A 15,534-nucleotide genomic window follows, 5' to 3' on the forward strand; every position below is an offset into this window, starting at 1 on the left:
TTCTCACAAAGTGCCTTACCTTGCCCAGGCTAACATACTTCTTAAGGTGTGCACCAACTTTTGGCAACCCACTTCTAAATCAACATGATGAACTCCTCAGGTCAATATTCAGGAAGGCGCTAAACCTAGATTTAGATGACAGTCAGTGGGACCAAGCAACACTACCAGTGAGATTTGGAGGGATAGGCATACGAAAGGCAACTGAGGTAGCACTTCCAGCATTCTTATCCTCATGTACAGCAGCCAACGAATTGGTAGGGCAGATCCTACCAGAGCGTATGAGAGAGACAGCAGGAACTCATGATCAAACGTTCATCGAAGCAGCCAGACAATGGGACACCATTGCACACCCTCAACCCCGACCACAAGTCCCAAAAGACCACAAGCAGGCCCACTGGGATAGCCCCATAATGGAAAAGACTGTCACAGCAATGATTGACAACGCTGATGCTGAAAACAAAGCCCGCCTCCTAGCGGTAACAGCACCCCACGCCGGGGATTTTTTATTTGCTGTGCCCAATGCAGCCCTGGGAACTCGCCTCAGTCATGACGCTCTCCGCATTGGAGTTGCCCTTCGCCTTGCCGCCCCCATCCTCACCGAACATAGGTGCATCTGCGGAACTGCGATGACAGACCAATATGGTCGTCATGGTCTGGTATGTCGTAAATCACAGGGTAAAATTGCAAGACATGAAGAAGTCAACGACATCATCAAGAGGAGCCTCGCCACAGCCCGCTGCCCGGCACAAAGAGAACCACACTTATCCAGACCTAACGACCCTCAGAAGCGCCCTGATGGGGTCACCTTGCTACCTTGGAAGGATGGTAAGCAAGTGGTATGGGACTACACGTGCGCTGCCACACTGGCCAGTACCTACCTCCTCTACAGCACACGTGAAAGCGGTGGTGCTGCTTCTTTCAGGGAATCGCAGAAAATTATTAAATACAGAGGTCTAGCACACTGCTACAGCTTTGTTCCGATCGGCTCGGAGACCCTCGGTTCGTGGGGAAAATGTGCATTGAAGTTCCTGAAGGAATTGGGGGACAAATTGATCAGCGCTACAAAAGACCAGAGAGCAAAAAGTTTCTTGTTCCAGCGCCTCAGTGTTGCGATTCAGAGGGGAAATGCCTGTTGCGTCTTGGGCACTAGTCCAACTTCAGAGGAATTCGAAGAAGTGTTTGACTTGCAACAATGATCGAACCCGTCTGTGACATTCATCAATGTTTCCCATTGTTGTGTTTTTCAAGAGATCCATAACCTTTAAGCATCCTTTTTGCATTATTATTTTTGTATCAACCCATGTATATCTTGTAACCATCAAATGCATAATAAAGCACAAAAAATAAAAAAGGAAGGGGGTGGTAGGAAAAAAGCACACAGAAACTGTATTGGAGGGGATCTAAACATTCCCTCTAATGCGTTATGCGTGGTTTCCTCCGAGGCTATGGGTCCCCCTTCTTCCAGCTAGAGGTGGTACTCCCTTCCATTATATAAAATATATATATATATATATATATATATATATATATATATATATATATATATATATATATATATATATATATATATATATATATATATATATATATATATATATATATATATATATATATATATGCGAACAAGCCTGAATGGTCCCCAGGACAATATGCAACTGAAAACTCACACCCCAGAAGTGACTCGAACCCATACTCCCAGAAGCAACGCAACTGGTATGTACAAGACGCCTAAATCCACTTGACCATCACGACCGGACATAATGAGGTGATAGCCGAGGCTATTTGAACCACCCCACCGCCGGCACTCGGATAGTTATCTTGGGCATAGCATTTTACCAAATCACCTCATTCTTTGGGGCACACGTGAGGAACACAAATGCGAACAAGCCTGAATGGTCCCCAGGACAATATGCAACTGAAAACTCACACCCCAGAAGTGACTCGAACCCATACTCCCAGAAGCAACGCAACTGGTATGTACAAGACGCCTAAATCCACTTGACCATCACGACCGGACATAATGAGGTAATAGCCGAGGCTATTTGAACCACCCCACCGCCGGCACTCGGATAGTTATCTTGGGCATAGCATTTTACCAAATCACCTTTGATTTGGTAAAATGATTTGGTGATTTGGTAAAATGCTATGCCCAAGATAACTATCCGAGTGCCGGCGGTGGGGTGGTTCAAATAGCCTCGGCTATCACCTCATTATGTCCGGTCGTGATGGTCAAGTGGATTTAGGCGTCTTGTACATACCAGTTGCGTTGCTTCTGGGAGTATGGGTTCGAGTCACTTCTGGGGTGTGAGTTTTCAGTTGCATATTGTCCTGGGGACCATTCAGGCTTGTTCGCATTTGTGTTCCTCACGTGTGCCCCAAAGAATGAGGTGATTTGGTAAAATGCTATGCCCAAGATAACTATCCGAGTGCCGGCGGTGGGGTGGTTCAAATAGCCTCGGCTATCACCTCATTATGTCCGGTCGTGATGGTCAAGTGGATTTAGGCGTCTTGTACATACCAGTTGCGTTGCTTCTGGGAGTATGGGTTCGAGTCACTTCTGGGGTGTGAGTTTTCAGTTGCATATTGTCCTGGGGACCATTCAGGCTTGTTCGCATTTGTGTTCCTCACGTGTGCCCCAAAGAATGAGGTGATTTGGTAAAATGCTATGCCCAAGATAACTATCCGAGTGCCGGCGGTGGGGTGGTTCAAATAGCCTCGGCTATCACCTCATTATGTCCGGTCGTGATGGTCAAGTGGATTTAGGCGTCTTGTACATACCAGTTGCGTTGCTTCTGGGAGTATGGGTTCGAGTCACTTCTGGGGTGTGAGTTTTCAGTTATATATATATATATATATATATATATATATATATATATATATATATATATATATATATATATATATATATATATATATATATATATATATATGTTTATAAGTTTGTTAGCTGTTAGCCAAAGATGAACTTTTATGAATTCAGTATTCACTATGTCATTCACAATAAGAGGATTGGGACTGGAGAAAATGAAGGTAGTGTCATCAGCAGACAGAGTTGGCTTGTGGTGTTGAGAGGCATTAGGAAGGTTATTGATGTAATTGAGAAGGAGGAAAGGACCAGGTACACTATCCTGTGGAACACCAATGTTAGTTTGTACGGTGGGAGAAGTAGCGTCATTCACAGAGACATACTTGAGTCTGTCACTAAGGTAAGATTGTAGGTATTAGAGGCAGTGACCTCTGACTCCATTGTGTTACTGTGTAATAAAAAGGTTATTATGGTTAGTGGTGTCAGAAGCCTTTCGAAAATCAACAAATAAACGTAGCAGGGTTTGTTTATTGACCTTCTGAACTTTCGTAAAGAGCTGCATATATCAAGTTAATCATACTAATCAGTGCATCACTGGTGATTTTATGGGAGTCTAAACCAATTTTGGCAAGAACTATGTATATTATGTTTTGCTAGATAAGAGAAGAGCTTCAGAGGAGTAGAGCTAGATGAGGAGTAGGGATCACTTCCATTTTTTAGAAAATCAGGGAAGATTCAGAGTTGCAATTATCTGCTGTAGAGCAATGTAATGCTGGAGATAAACCTCTTGAGGCTTTTATGTGATTCACCCTAATGGTTTACAATATATTCATTGTATTCTCTTTTGAACAGGCAGAAGGCTGTATGATGAGGCCAGAGGAAGTTCTAACATATGAGTGCCTGACCTCCTGTCCACCGCATGTCTACACCACTGTCAAAGACTTCCTCATAGAGCAAAAATTACCTCTTGCTTCTGTGCCTAGAACTATCCTCACCTCACTTGATTCAGTTGGTAAGTTCCCCAATTAAAAGCCTAATTGTATTTTTAATTGTTTATTTTCGATAAAAAGTTATAGTATCACAAACAAATGGGCAGCAAATAAAAAAAAAATTAAATATAAGCATTTCTGGCAAATCTTAAAATTGAAGTCTTTAAAATCACGAATCATGAGTATCACTTTAGGATAGACAGAACTCTCCTTCAAAATAACACATAATATTTAGTTTTAAAGAGAGAACCCAACGCTAATTAAGCTACAATATATATAATTTCAAATAGTAATTGATTGTATATTTGGACTACATTAATTTTCTCTTGAGCATTTGACATCAATTATGTGCTGCTCATGTGCAAGAAAAAATATTTTTCACCTAATGCACATGAATTCTTTCACAGTTTGTCTAAATTTGTGTTTATTAATATTGGGACCACAGCATAAAGACGACACATGAGTGGGCATGTGAATAAATGGGGCACATGAGCAGGCTTGAATCTAAAGATGAATATGAAGTGACATGACTGGGTATTGTACATGAGTAGGCTTGCATATACAGGGGGTACATGACTGGGTATTGTACATGAGTAGGCTTGCATATACAGGGGGTACATGACTGGGTACTGTACATGAGTAGGCTTGCATATACAGGGGGTACATGACTGGGTATTGTACATGAGTAGGCTTGCATATAAAGAGGGCACTTAAAATATTTTACTTTTTTTTAATTTCTTCTTCAATTCATAAAAGTTATCTGATCTCATATAGTGTTATGAGCTTCCCCATTAACTATTTCTTTTATTATACATATAATGCCCAAAATGCACTGCATATTTTGGGCATACAATGCACTTGTCTTACCTATGAATCCTCCACTGTTGTATCTCATGTCTGTTTGGACTTTAGCTTAAGTAAAGCATTATTATTTTATTGTAAAGAGACACATGAGTAGGTTCGAAAATAAGGAGGAACATGAGTGACTGTACATAAAGAAGAACATGAGTGAGCCTGTACATAAAGAAGAACATGAGTGAGCCTGTACATAAAGAGGAACATGAGTGAGCCTGTACATAAAGAAGAACATGAGTGAGCCTGTACATAAAGAAGAACATGAGTGAGCCTGTACATAAAGAAGAACATGAGTGAGCCTGTACATAAAGAAGAACATGAGTGAGCCTGTACATAAAGAAGAACATGAGTGAGCCTGTACATAAAGAAGAACATGAGTGAGCCTGTACATAAAGAAGAACATGAGTGAGCCTGTACATAAAGAAGAACATGAGTGAGCCTGTACATAAAGAAGAACATGAGTGAGCCTGTACATAAAGAGGAACATGAGTGAGCCTGTACATAAAGAGGAACATGAGTGAGCCTGTACATAAAGAAGAACATGAGTGAGCCTGTACATAAAGAAGAACACGAGTGAGCCTGTACATAAAGAGGAACATGAGTGAGCCTGTACATAAAGAGGAACATGAGTGAGCCTGTACATAAAGAGGAACATGAGTGAGCCTGTACATAAAGAGGAACATGAGTGAGCCTGTACATAAAGAGGAACATGAGTGAGCCTGTACATAAAGAGGAACATGAGTGAGCCTGTACATAAAGATGACACATGGGTTAATATACTGACCCCCCCCCCTCCAGGGTCAGTGTACTGACCCCCCCCTCCCCCCCCCAGGATGCATTCCACAACAAGCTGACTGACTCCTGAGTACCTACTTACTGGTAGGTGGACAGGGGCAAGAGGTGACAGGAATCGTGCACAACCATTTCTGTCCCACGCGGGTTTCGAACACGGAATTCTCGATTGTGAGTCGAGAGCGAACCCGACTGTACTTCCGGAACCATTAAATATATATTTATGGTGTTTCTTAATTTTGTTTATGTGGATAAATATGTACAAATAGTACATATAGACGTACATGTTCAATACAAATTTCTAATTAAGTTTTTAATAATTTCAGAGTCTTCCCCGGCATCAGTGACTCCCCAAGTGTTGAGGAATAACCTGAGAACATTGAAGTCAATCAGAGAAAACTGGAATCGAGCTCACCTGCTGGAGTATGCCATCTCAGACGAGAATTATAGCGATCTTGAGGGAATTCCTCTCCTGCCCTTGAACAATGGGACTTGGGCAACATTCTCACGAACTGGTAGTTCAGTTTATGTCTGTGGAGAAAATGCTGAGGCTTTCTTAGGTTTGGAAGATCAGATCCTCAGCACACATCTTTCTACAGAAGTTGTCCAGTGTTTGCAGGAGATAGCACAGGCAGGTAAGTGCACCCACGAGTCTTAATGAAGAATCTCATTCTTCAAATTCTTAATGAATTAATGAAGGGTTTTACTGAATCTATATAATAAGAAAAGTGAAAAAGTTGACGGAATGTCTCAGCCGTGGGAATATGAAAGATATAATATTGAAGAAAATAGCAGTCTATAATTGCATACATCAAGAAGTGTATGCGGATAAGAATCAGGCTGGCCGAATTGAGCCTCCTTACAGGTAACTTGACAGTGTGGATCAAGGCATCAAAGAAACGGAATTGAGAGAGAGAAACAATGTAGGAAGCTTGAGCAACACACAAGCAATGGTGCACAGCGGCAGCAGGACACAACATGATGCACCCGTCCAGACACACCCACCATCTCCCGCCACCAGAGACCTCCTTCAAGCACCACACGCCCACCGTCCAGACACACCCACCATCACCCGCCACCAGAGACCTCCTTCAAGCACCACACGCCCACCGTCCAGACACACCCACCATCACCCGCCACCAGAGACCTCCTTCAAGCACCACACGCCCACCGTCCAGACACACCCACCATCACCCGCCACCAGAGACCTCCTTCAAGCACCACACGCCCACCGTCCAGACACACCCACCATCTCCCGCCACCAGAGACCTCCTTCAAGCACCACACGCCCACCGTCCAGACACACCCACCATCTCCCGCCACCAGAGACCTCCTTCAAGCACCACACGCCCACCGTCCAGACACACCCACCATCTCCCGCCACCAGAGACCTCCTTCAAGCACCACACGCCCACCGTCCAGACACACCCACCATCTCCCGCCACCAGAGACCTCCTTCAAGCACCACACGCCCACCGTCCAGACACACCCACCATCTCCCGCCACCAGAGACCTCCTTCAAGCACCACACGCCCACCGTCCAGACACACCCACCATCTCCCGCCACCAGAGACCTCCTTCAAGCACCACACGCCCACCGTCCAGACACACCCACCATCTCCCGCCACCAGAGACCTCCTTCAAGCACCACACGCCCACCGTCCTGACACACCCACCATCTCCCGCCACCAGAGACCTCCTTCAAGCACCACACACCCACCGTCCAGACACACCCACCATCTCCCGCCACCAGAGACCTCCTTCAAGCACCACACGCCCACCGTCCAGACACACCCACCATCACCCGCCACCAGAGACCTCCTTCAAGCACCACACGCCCACCGTCCAGACACACCCACCATCTCCCGCCACCAGAGACCTCCTTCAAGCACCACACGCCCACCGTCCTGACACACCCACCATCTCCCGCCACCAGAGACCTCCTTCAAGCACCACACACCCACCGTCCAGACACACCCACCATCTCCCGCCACCAGAGACCTCCTTCAAGCACCACACGCCCACCGTCCAGACACACCCACCATCTCCCGCCACCAGAGACCTCCTTCAAGCACCACACGCCCACCGTCCAGACACACCCACCATCACCCGCCACCAGAGACCTCCTTCAAGCACCACACGCCCACCGTCCTGACACACCCACCATCTCCCGCCACCAGAGACCTCCTTCAAGCACCACACGCCCACCGTCCAGACACACCCACCATCTCCCGCCACCAGAGACCTCCTTCAAGCACCACACGCCCACCGTCCTGACACACCCACCATCTCCCGCCACCAGAGACCTCCTTCAAGCACCACACCACAAGCGTCGTGTCTTTATGTACACAGAACAAGAGTCCAAGGTCAGCCTAGCGGGCGACAGCTGAGTGTGGCGGGGCTGCCCCCATATACATTTTTACATTATTATTTATGTGTATGTGAACAGTTCTTTATCTATTTTTTGGTAATAATATTATTCAATAGTGTGCAATTTGAGGATTTTTTTTGGTTAAATGTGTGAAACGTCACTGTTCTAAAAAAAAATATGGGGTTTATATAGTTAGCTTAGTTCATTTATTATGCACCCCATACCCATCCTGTGGGTGGTAGTGGAAAGGGTTACAGAGGCACATAATGGACTCAGGGACTGAACCTCACAATTCATTTAGCTAAGCAAGTTACAATCTTGATGAGCTAGTTACAAAATTCAAAGCACTTCGTTACATCAACAATGGGCTCGAGACTGACCACAAGTACAGTTTCTAAATTAAGCAACTGACATATGTGGAGAGCTAGTGTCACAATTTATATGTTTGTCCTGCACACCGCCCCCCCCCCCCCCCCACCGCATCCAGTGGGCAGCGGTGGAAAGGTTACAATCACTTAGTTACTACCTACAGTTAGCAAACTGGGGATATTTGGCTAATATTTCTGGTAGCAGATCATTTTGAATGAAATATTTACACATCTGTTGAACATTTGTTATAGAATTGTCTCTAAATTCACGTATATTTTCACACTCCATCACATAGTGACGGAGGACGTGCGAATAATTTTGTTGACACAGTTTACATTTGGTCAGGTCTACATCAGCAGATAATGAGAATTCCCAGAGATACTTGTAACCGAGTCTAAGCCGAGCAGTAGTAACATCTAGAAATCTGCTGATTTTATTGGATGAACCATAGATGTGTGGCTCCTCTTGCATGATAATATGATGATAGATAGAATTACTGGTGTCGATTTCACTTTGCCTCAGATCTACAAGATTTTGTTAAAGTTCTCGGTGTACTATTGCTCCCAGATTGCTTATTGACAATCCAAGGTTATACTCAATTTCTCCTTTAAAGGCAGATTCTTTGACTAACTCATCAGCTCTTTTATGCATTCCGAGGTCAACATGAGATGGAATCTACATGAAATGGAATTTGTTACCATCAATAAAAATTTTGTTGTATTTGTGTCTAGCTCCAGACAAAGTGCATGTTACAGTTATGCTTTAAAGAGTTGAGAACAATTAAGGATGATAAGGAGTCACTTACAATTAATGTATCAAGTTTGGAGACTTGTACACATTTCAGTGCAAGGATCAAGGCAAATAGTTCGGTCTGAAGGGTAGAGGCCCAGTTGTTTATACGGACTCCCCACTCAAAGTATAAGCCATCGCCCATTGTCAGAACAACTGGTCTTCCAGCTGCACCCGTGGTGCGGTGTAGGGAACCATCAGTGTATATGATTTAAGAGAGAGATTGCTCTGTGGACAGAGCATTAATATGGCTTAAGGCGTTGAGCTTTGACAACCACCAAGTGCACCAGAGAGTCAGACACAAGCTTCCTGATCAACCTGCTGCACATTAAGTGCCACGAACCTGCCACCCGGGGGTGATGACTGTGGCCAATCCCCGGTTCTGGACTTATATATATATATATATATATATATATATATATATTTATATATATATATATATATATATATATATATATATATATATATATAATATATATATATATATATATATATATATATATATATATATATATATATATATATATATATATATATATATATATATATATATATATATATATATATATAATGCTATCTTTAAATGCACAGATAACTAAGTTATCCATCTTAGCTGGAACATTGCGTCCATCAAAAGAATGTTCTGTGATTTATATCACAAAGTAACAACTGAACACATCGATATTGTATGTCTCCAGGAGTGCAGAGTTCCCGCAAGATCCTCACCCCCGAAATTGTCTCATTTTTTCTTACAGCTTCATATCCAGTAACTCTTTTTCATTCTATACATCAAACAATCCCTCCCCCATCAACTTCTTCTAGAAAAACAAACTGAGGGTCAACAGTATCATGGAGTGAGGATCTATGTGGGCAACTCTGTTCTCAAAGTATTTAATCTATATGCTCCAGCAGGAAAGGTAAATTATATTGATCTTCCAGCCAGCGCTCAAGCAGAACCCACCATCATTCTTGGTGACTACAATGCTAGACACAAGGACATTGGTGGCTCTCGCTTCAGTAACGGTAACGGGAATCAACTGCTGTCGCTACTAAATAGTCACCAAGATGTGCAGATTGTGGGCGACCTTGAAGGCTTGAAGGCTAGGGCAGTCTTATTACTGTAGGAACAAGGGCAGACTTAACACTGTAGGCACCAGGGCAGTCTTAACACTGTAGGCACCAGGGCAGTCTTGACACCACTGTAGGCACCAGGGCAATCTTAACACTGTAGGCACCAAGACAGTCTTAACACCATTGTAGGACCCAGGGCAGAATTAACACCATTGTAGGCACCAGGGTAGTCTTAACACTGAAGGCACCAGGGCAATCTTAACACTGTAGGCACCAGTGCAGTCTTAACACCACTGTAGGCACCAGGGCCATCTTAACACTGTAGGCACCAGGGCAATCTTAACACTGTAGGCACCAGTGCAGTCTTAACACTGTAGGCACCAAGGCAGTCTTAACACTGTAGGCACCAGGGCAGTCTTTACACTGTAGGCACCAGGGCAGTCTTAAAACTGTAGGCACCTGGGCAGTCTTAACACTGTAGGCACCAGGGCAGTCTTAACACTGTAGGCACCAGGGCCGTCTTAACACTGAACGCACCAGGGCAGTCTTAACACTGTAAGCACCAGGGTAGTTTTAACACCACTGTAGGCTCTAGGGCAGTCTTAACACTGTAGGCACCAGGGCAGTCTTAACACTCTTGGCACCAGGGCAATTTTAACACCACTGTAGGCACCAGGGCAGTCTTAACATTGTAGGCACCAGGGCAGTCTTAACACTGTAGGCACCAGGGCCGTCTTAACACTGAACGCAACGGGGCAGTCTTAACACTCTAGGCACCAGGGCAGTCTTAACATTGTAGGCTCCAGGGCAGTCTTAACACTGTAGACACCAGGGCAGTCTTAACACCACTGTAGGCACCAGAGCAGTCTTAACACCACTATAGGCACCAAGACAGTCTTAACACTGTAGGCACAAGTACAGTCTTAACACTGTAGGCACCAGGGCAGTTTTGACACCATTGTAGGCAGTAGGGCAGTTTTAACACTGTAGGCACCAGGTCAGTTTTAAAACCACTGTAGGCACCAAGGCAGTCTTAACACTGCAGGCACTAAGGCAGTCTTAACACTGTAGGCACCAGGGCCGTCTTAACTTTGTACGCATCAGGGCAGTCTTAACACTGTAGGCACCAGGGCAGTTTTAACACCACTGTAGGCACCAGGGCAGTCTTAACACTGTAGGCACGAGGAGAATCTTAACACTGCAGGCATCAGGGCAGTATTAACACCACTGTAGGCACCAGGGCAGTCTTAACACTATAGGTACCAGGACAGTCTTAACAAAGTAGGTACCAGGGCTGTCTTAACACTGTAGACACCATGGCAGTCTTAACACTGTTGGAAAAAAGGGCAGTCTTAACACTATAGGTACCAGGGCAGTCTTGACACTGTTGGCACCAGGGCAGTCTTTACACTGTAGGCTCCAGGGCAGTCTTGACACCACTGTAGGTACAAGGGCAGTCTTAACACTGTAGACACCAGGGCAGTCTTTACACTATAGGAACCAGGGCAGTCTTATTAATGTAGGCACAAAGGCAGTCTTAACACTGTAGGCACCAGTGCAGACATAACACTGTAGGCACAAGGGCAGTCTTAACACTATAGACACTAGGGCAGTCTTAACACCATTGTTGGCACCAGAGCAGTTTTAACGCTGTAGGTACAAGGGCAGTTTAAACACTGTAGGCACCAGGGAAGTCTTAACACTGTAGGCACCAGGGCAGTCTTAACACTGTAGGCACCAGGGCAGTTTTAACACCACTGTAGGCACCAATGCAGTCTTAACACTGTGGGCACTAGGGCAGTCTTAACATTGTAGGCACCAGGGCCGTCTTAACACTGTACGCAACAGGGCAGTCTTAACACTGTAGGCACCATGGCAGACTTAACACTGTAGGCAAAAGGGCAGTCTTAATACTGTAGGCACCAGGTCTGTCATAACACTATAGGCACCAGGGCAGTCTTAACACTGTAGGCACCAGGGCCGTCTTAAAACTGAACGCACCGGGGCAGTCTTAACACTCTAGCCACCAGGAGAATGTTAACACTGTGGGAACCAGGGGAGTATTAACAACACTGTAGGCACCAGGGCAGTCTTACCATTGTAGGCTCCAGGGCAGTCTTAACACTGTAGACACCAGGGTAGTCTTAACACAACTGTAGGCACCATGGCAGTCTTATCACCACTGTAGGCACCAGGGCAGTCTTAACACAGCTGTAGGCCCCAGGGCAGTCTTAACACTGTAGGCACCAGGGTAGTCTTAACACTGTAGGCACCAGGGCAGTTTTGACACCATAGTAGGCAGTAGGGCAGTTTAAACACTGTAGGCACCAGGGAAGTCTTAACACTGTAGGCACCAGGGCAGTTTTAACACCACTGTAGGCACCAATGCAGTCTTAACACTGTAGGCACTAGGGCAGTGTTAACACTGTAGGCACCAGGGCCGTCTTAACACTGTACGCACCAGGTCAGTCTTAACACTGTTGGCACCAGGGCAGTTTTAACACCTCTGTAGGCACCAGGGCAGTCTTAACACTGTAGGCACCATGGCAGTCTTAACACTGTAGGCACCAGTGAAGTCTTAACACTGTAGGCACCAGGCCAGTCTTAATATCATGGTGGGCACCAGGGCAGTCAAAACACCACTTTAGGACCCAGTTCAGTCTTAACAACACTATAAGAACCAGGGCAGTATTATCACTGTAGGCACCAGGGCAGTTTTAACACCACTGAAGGCACCAGGGCAGTCTTAACACTATAGTCACTAGGGCAGCCTTAACACTGTAGGCACCAGTGCAGTTTTGACACCATTGTAGGAAGTATGGTAGTCTTAACACTGTACGCACCAGGGCAGTCTTAACACCACTTTAGGCACCAGGAAAGTCTTAACACTGTAGGCACCAGGGCAGTCTTAACACTGTAGGCACCAGGGCAGTCTTAACACTGTAGGCACCAGGGCCGTCTTAACACTGAACGCACCAGGGCAGTCTTAACACTTTAAGCACCAGGGTAGTTTTAACACCACCACTGTAGGCACTAGGGCAGTCTTAACACTGTAGGCACCAGGGCAGTCTTAACACTCTATTCACCAGTGCAGTTTTAACACCACTGTAGGGACAAGGGCAGTCTTAACACTGTAGGCACCAGGGCAGCTTTAACACCACTGCCGGCACCATGGCCGTCTTAACACTGAACGCACCGGGGCAGTCTTAACACTGAACGCACCGGGGCAGTCTTAACACTGTAGACCCCAGGGCTGTCTTAACACCACTGTAGGCGCCATGGCAGTCTTAACACCACTGTAGGCACCAGGGCAGTCTTAACACCACTATAGGCACCAGGACAGTGTTAACACTGTAGGCACCTGGGCAGTCTTAACACTGTAGGCACCAGGGGAGTTTTGACACCATTGTAGGCAGTAGGGCAGTTTTAACACTGGGCACCAAGGCAGTCTTAACACCACTGTAGGCACCAAGACAGTCTTAACACTGTAGGCACCAGGGCAGTCTTAACACCACTATAGGCACTAGGGGAGTCTTAACACTGTAGGCACCTGGGCAGTCTTAACACTGTAGGCACCAGGGCAGTTTTGACACCATTGTAGGCAGAAGGGCAGTTTTAACACTGTGGGCACCAAAGCAGTCTTAACACTGTAGGCACCAGGAGAATGTTAACACTGTAGGCACCAGGGCAGTATTAACACCACTGTAGGCACCATGGCAGTCTTAACATTGTAGGCACCAGGACAGTCTTAACACTGTAGGCACCATGGCAGTCTTAACACTGTAGGCAAAAGGGCAGTCTTATCACTGTAGGCACCAGGGCAGTCTCAACACATTAGGCACCATTGCCGTCTTAACACTGTACGCACCAGGGCAGTCTTAACACTGTAGGCACCAGGTCAGTTTTAACACCACTGTAGGCACCAGGGCAGTCTTAACACTGTAGGCACCAAGAGAATGTTAACACTGTAGGCATCAGGGCAGTATTAACACCACTGTAGGCACCATGGCAGTCATAACATTGTAGGCACCAGGGCAGTTTTGACATCGTTGTAGGCAGTAAAGCAGTCTCAACACTGTAGGCACCAGGGCAGTCTTAACACTGAAGGCACCAGGGCAGTCTTAACACTGTTGGCACCAGGGTAGTTTTAACACCACTGTAGGCACCAGGGCAGTCTTAACACTGTAGGCACCAGGGAAGTCCTAACACTGTAGGCAACAGGGCATTCTTAACACTATATGTATAAAGGCAGTCTTAACTCTGTAGGCACAAGGGCAATCTTAACACCACTGTTGGCACTAGAGCAGTCTTAACACTGTAGGCACCAGGGCAGTCTTAACACTGTTATCACCAGGGCAGTCTTAACACTGTAGACACCAGGGCAGTCTTAACACTGTTGGCAGCAAGGCAGTCTTAACACTGTAGGCACCAGGCCAGTCTTAACACTTTAGGTACCAGGCCAGTCTCAACATCATTGTAGGCACCAGGGAAGTCCTAACACTGTAGGCAACAGGGCATTCTTAACACTATATGTATCAAGGCAGTCTTAACTCTGTAGGCACAAGGGCAGTCATAAAACCACAGCCAGCACTAGGGCAGTTTTAACACTGTAGGCACCAGGTCAGTCTTAACACTGTAGGCTCCAGGGCAGTCTTAACACTGTAGGCACCAGGGCAGTCTTAACACTGTAGGCACCAGGGCAATCTTAACACTGTAGGCACTAGGGCAGTCTTAACACTGTAGGCACCAGGGCAGTCTTAACACTGTAGGAACCAGGGCAGTCTTAACACTGTAGGCAGCAGGGCAATCTTGACACCACTGTAGGCACCAGGCCAGTCTTAACACTCTAGGCAACAGGGCAGTCTTATCACTGTAGGCACAGGCCAGTTTTAACACTATTGGCACAGGGAAATTTTTGATATTACTGTAGGCACCAGGGCAGTCTTAACACTGTAGGCACCAGGGCAGTCTTAACACTGTCGGCACCAGGGTAGTCTTAAAACATTAGGCACCAGGGTAGTCTTATCACTGAAGGCACCAGGGCAGTCTTAACACTGTAGGAGAGCAGTCTTGACATCATTGTAGGCAGTAAAGTAGTCTTAACACTGTAGGCACCAGGGCAGTCTTAACACTGTAGGCACCAGGGCACTCTTAACACTAAATTCACCAGGGCAGTCTTAACACTGTAGGCACCAGGGAAGTCCTAACACTGTAGGCATTAGGGCAGTCTTAACACTATAGGCATCAAGACAGTCTTAACTCTGTAGGCACAAGGGCAATCTTAACACCACTGTTGGCACTAGGGCAGTCTTAACACTGTAGGCAAAAGGGCAGTCTTAACACTGTAATCACCAGGGCAGTCTTAACACTGTAGACACAAGGGCAGTCTTAACACTGTAGGCAACAAGGCAGTCTTAACACTGCAGGCACAAGGGCAGTCTTAACACCACTGTTGGAACTAGATCAGTCTTAACACTGTAGGCACCAGGGCA

The 15,534-nt window shown here is 45.9% G+C and overlaps 1 protein-coding gene across 1 annotated transcript in view; it reads left to right on the top strand.

Annotated features, from left to right (window-relative positions):
* Nucleotides 1–15,534, top strand: part of LOC123753520 (sacsin) — a 200,989-nt gene that overhangs the window by 55,972 nt on the left and 129,483 nt on the right. The window contains exons 3-4 of the mRNA XM_069330757.1: nt 3,659–3,818; nt 5,769–6,077. Coding sequence (XP_069186858.1) covers nt 3,659–3,818; nt 5,769–6,077 — 469 coding nt within the window. The remainder of the gene's footprint in view (nt 1–3,658; nt 3,819–5,768; nt 6,078–15,534) is intronic.

Source organism: Procambarus clarkii, chromosome 24, assembly GCF_040958095.1.
Source record: "Procambarus clarkii isolate CNS0578487 chromosome 24, FALCON_Pclarkii_2.0, whole genome shotgun sequence".
Taxonomy (NCBI): domain Eukaryota; kingdom Metazoa; phylum Arthropoda; class Malacostraca; order Decapoda; family Cambaridae; genus Procambarus; species Procambarus clarkii.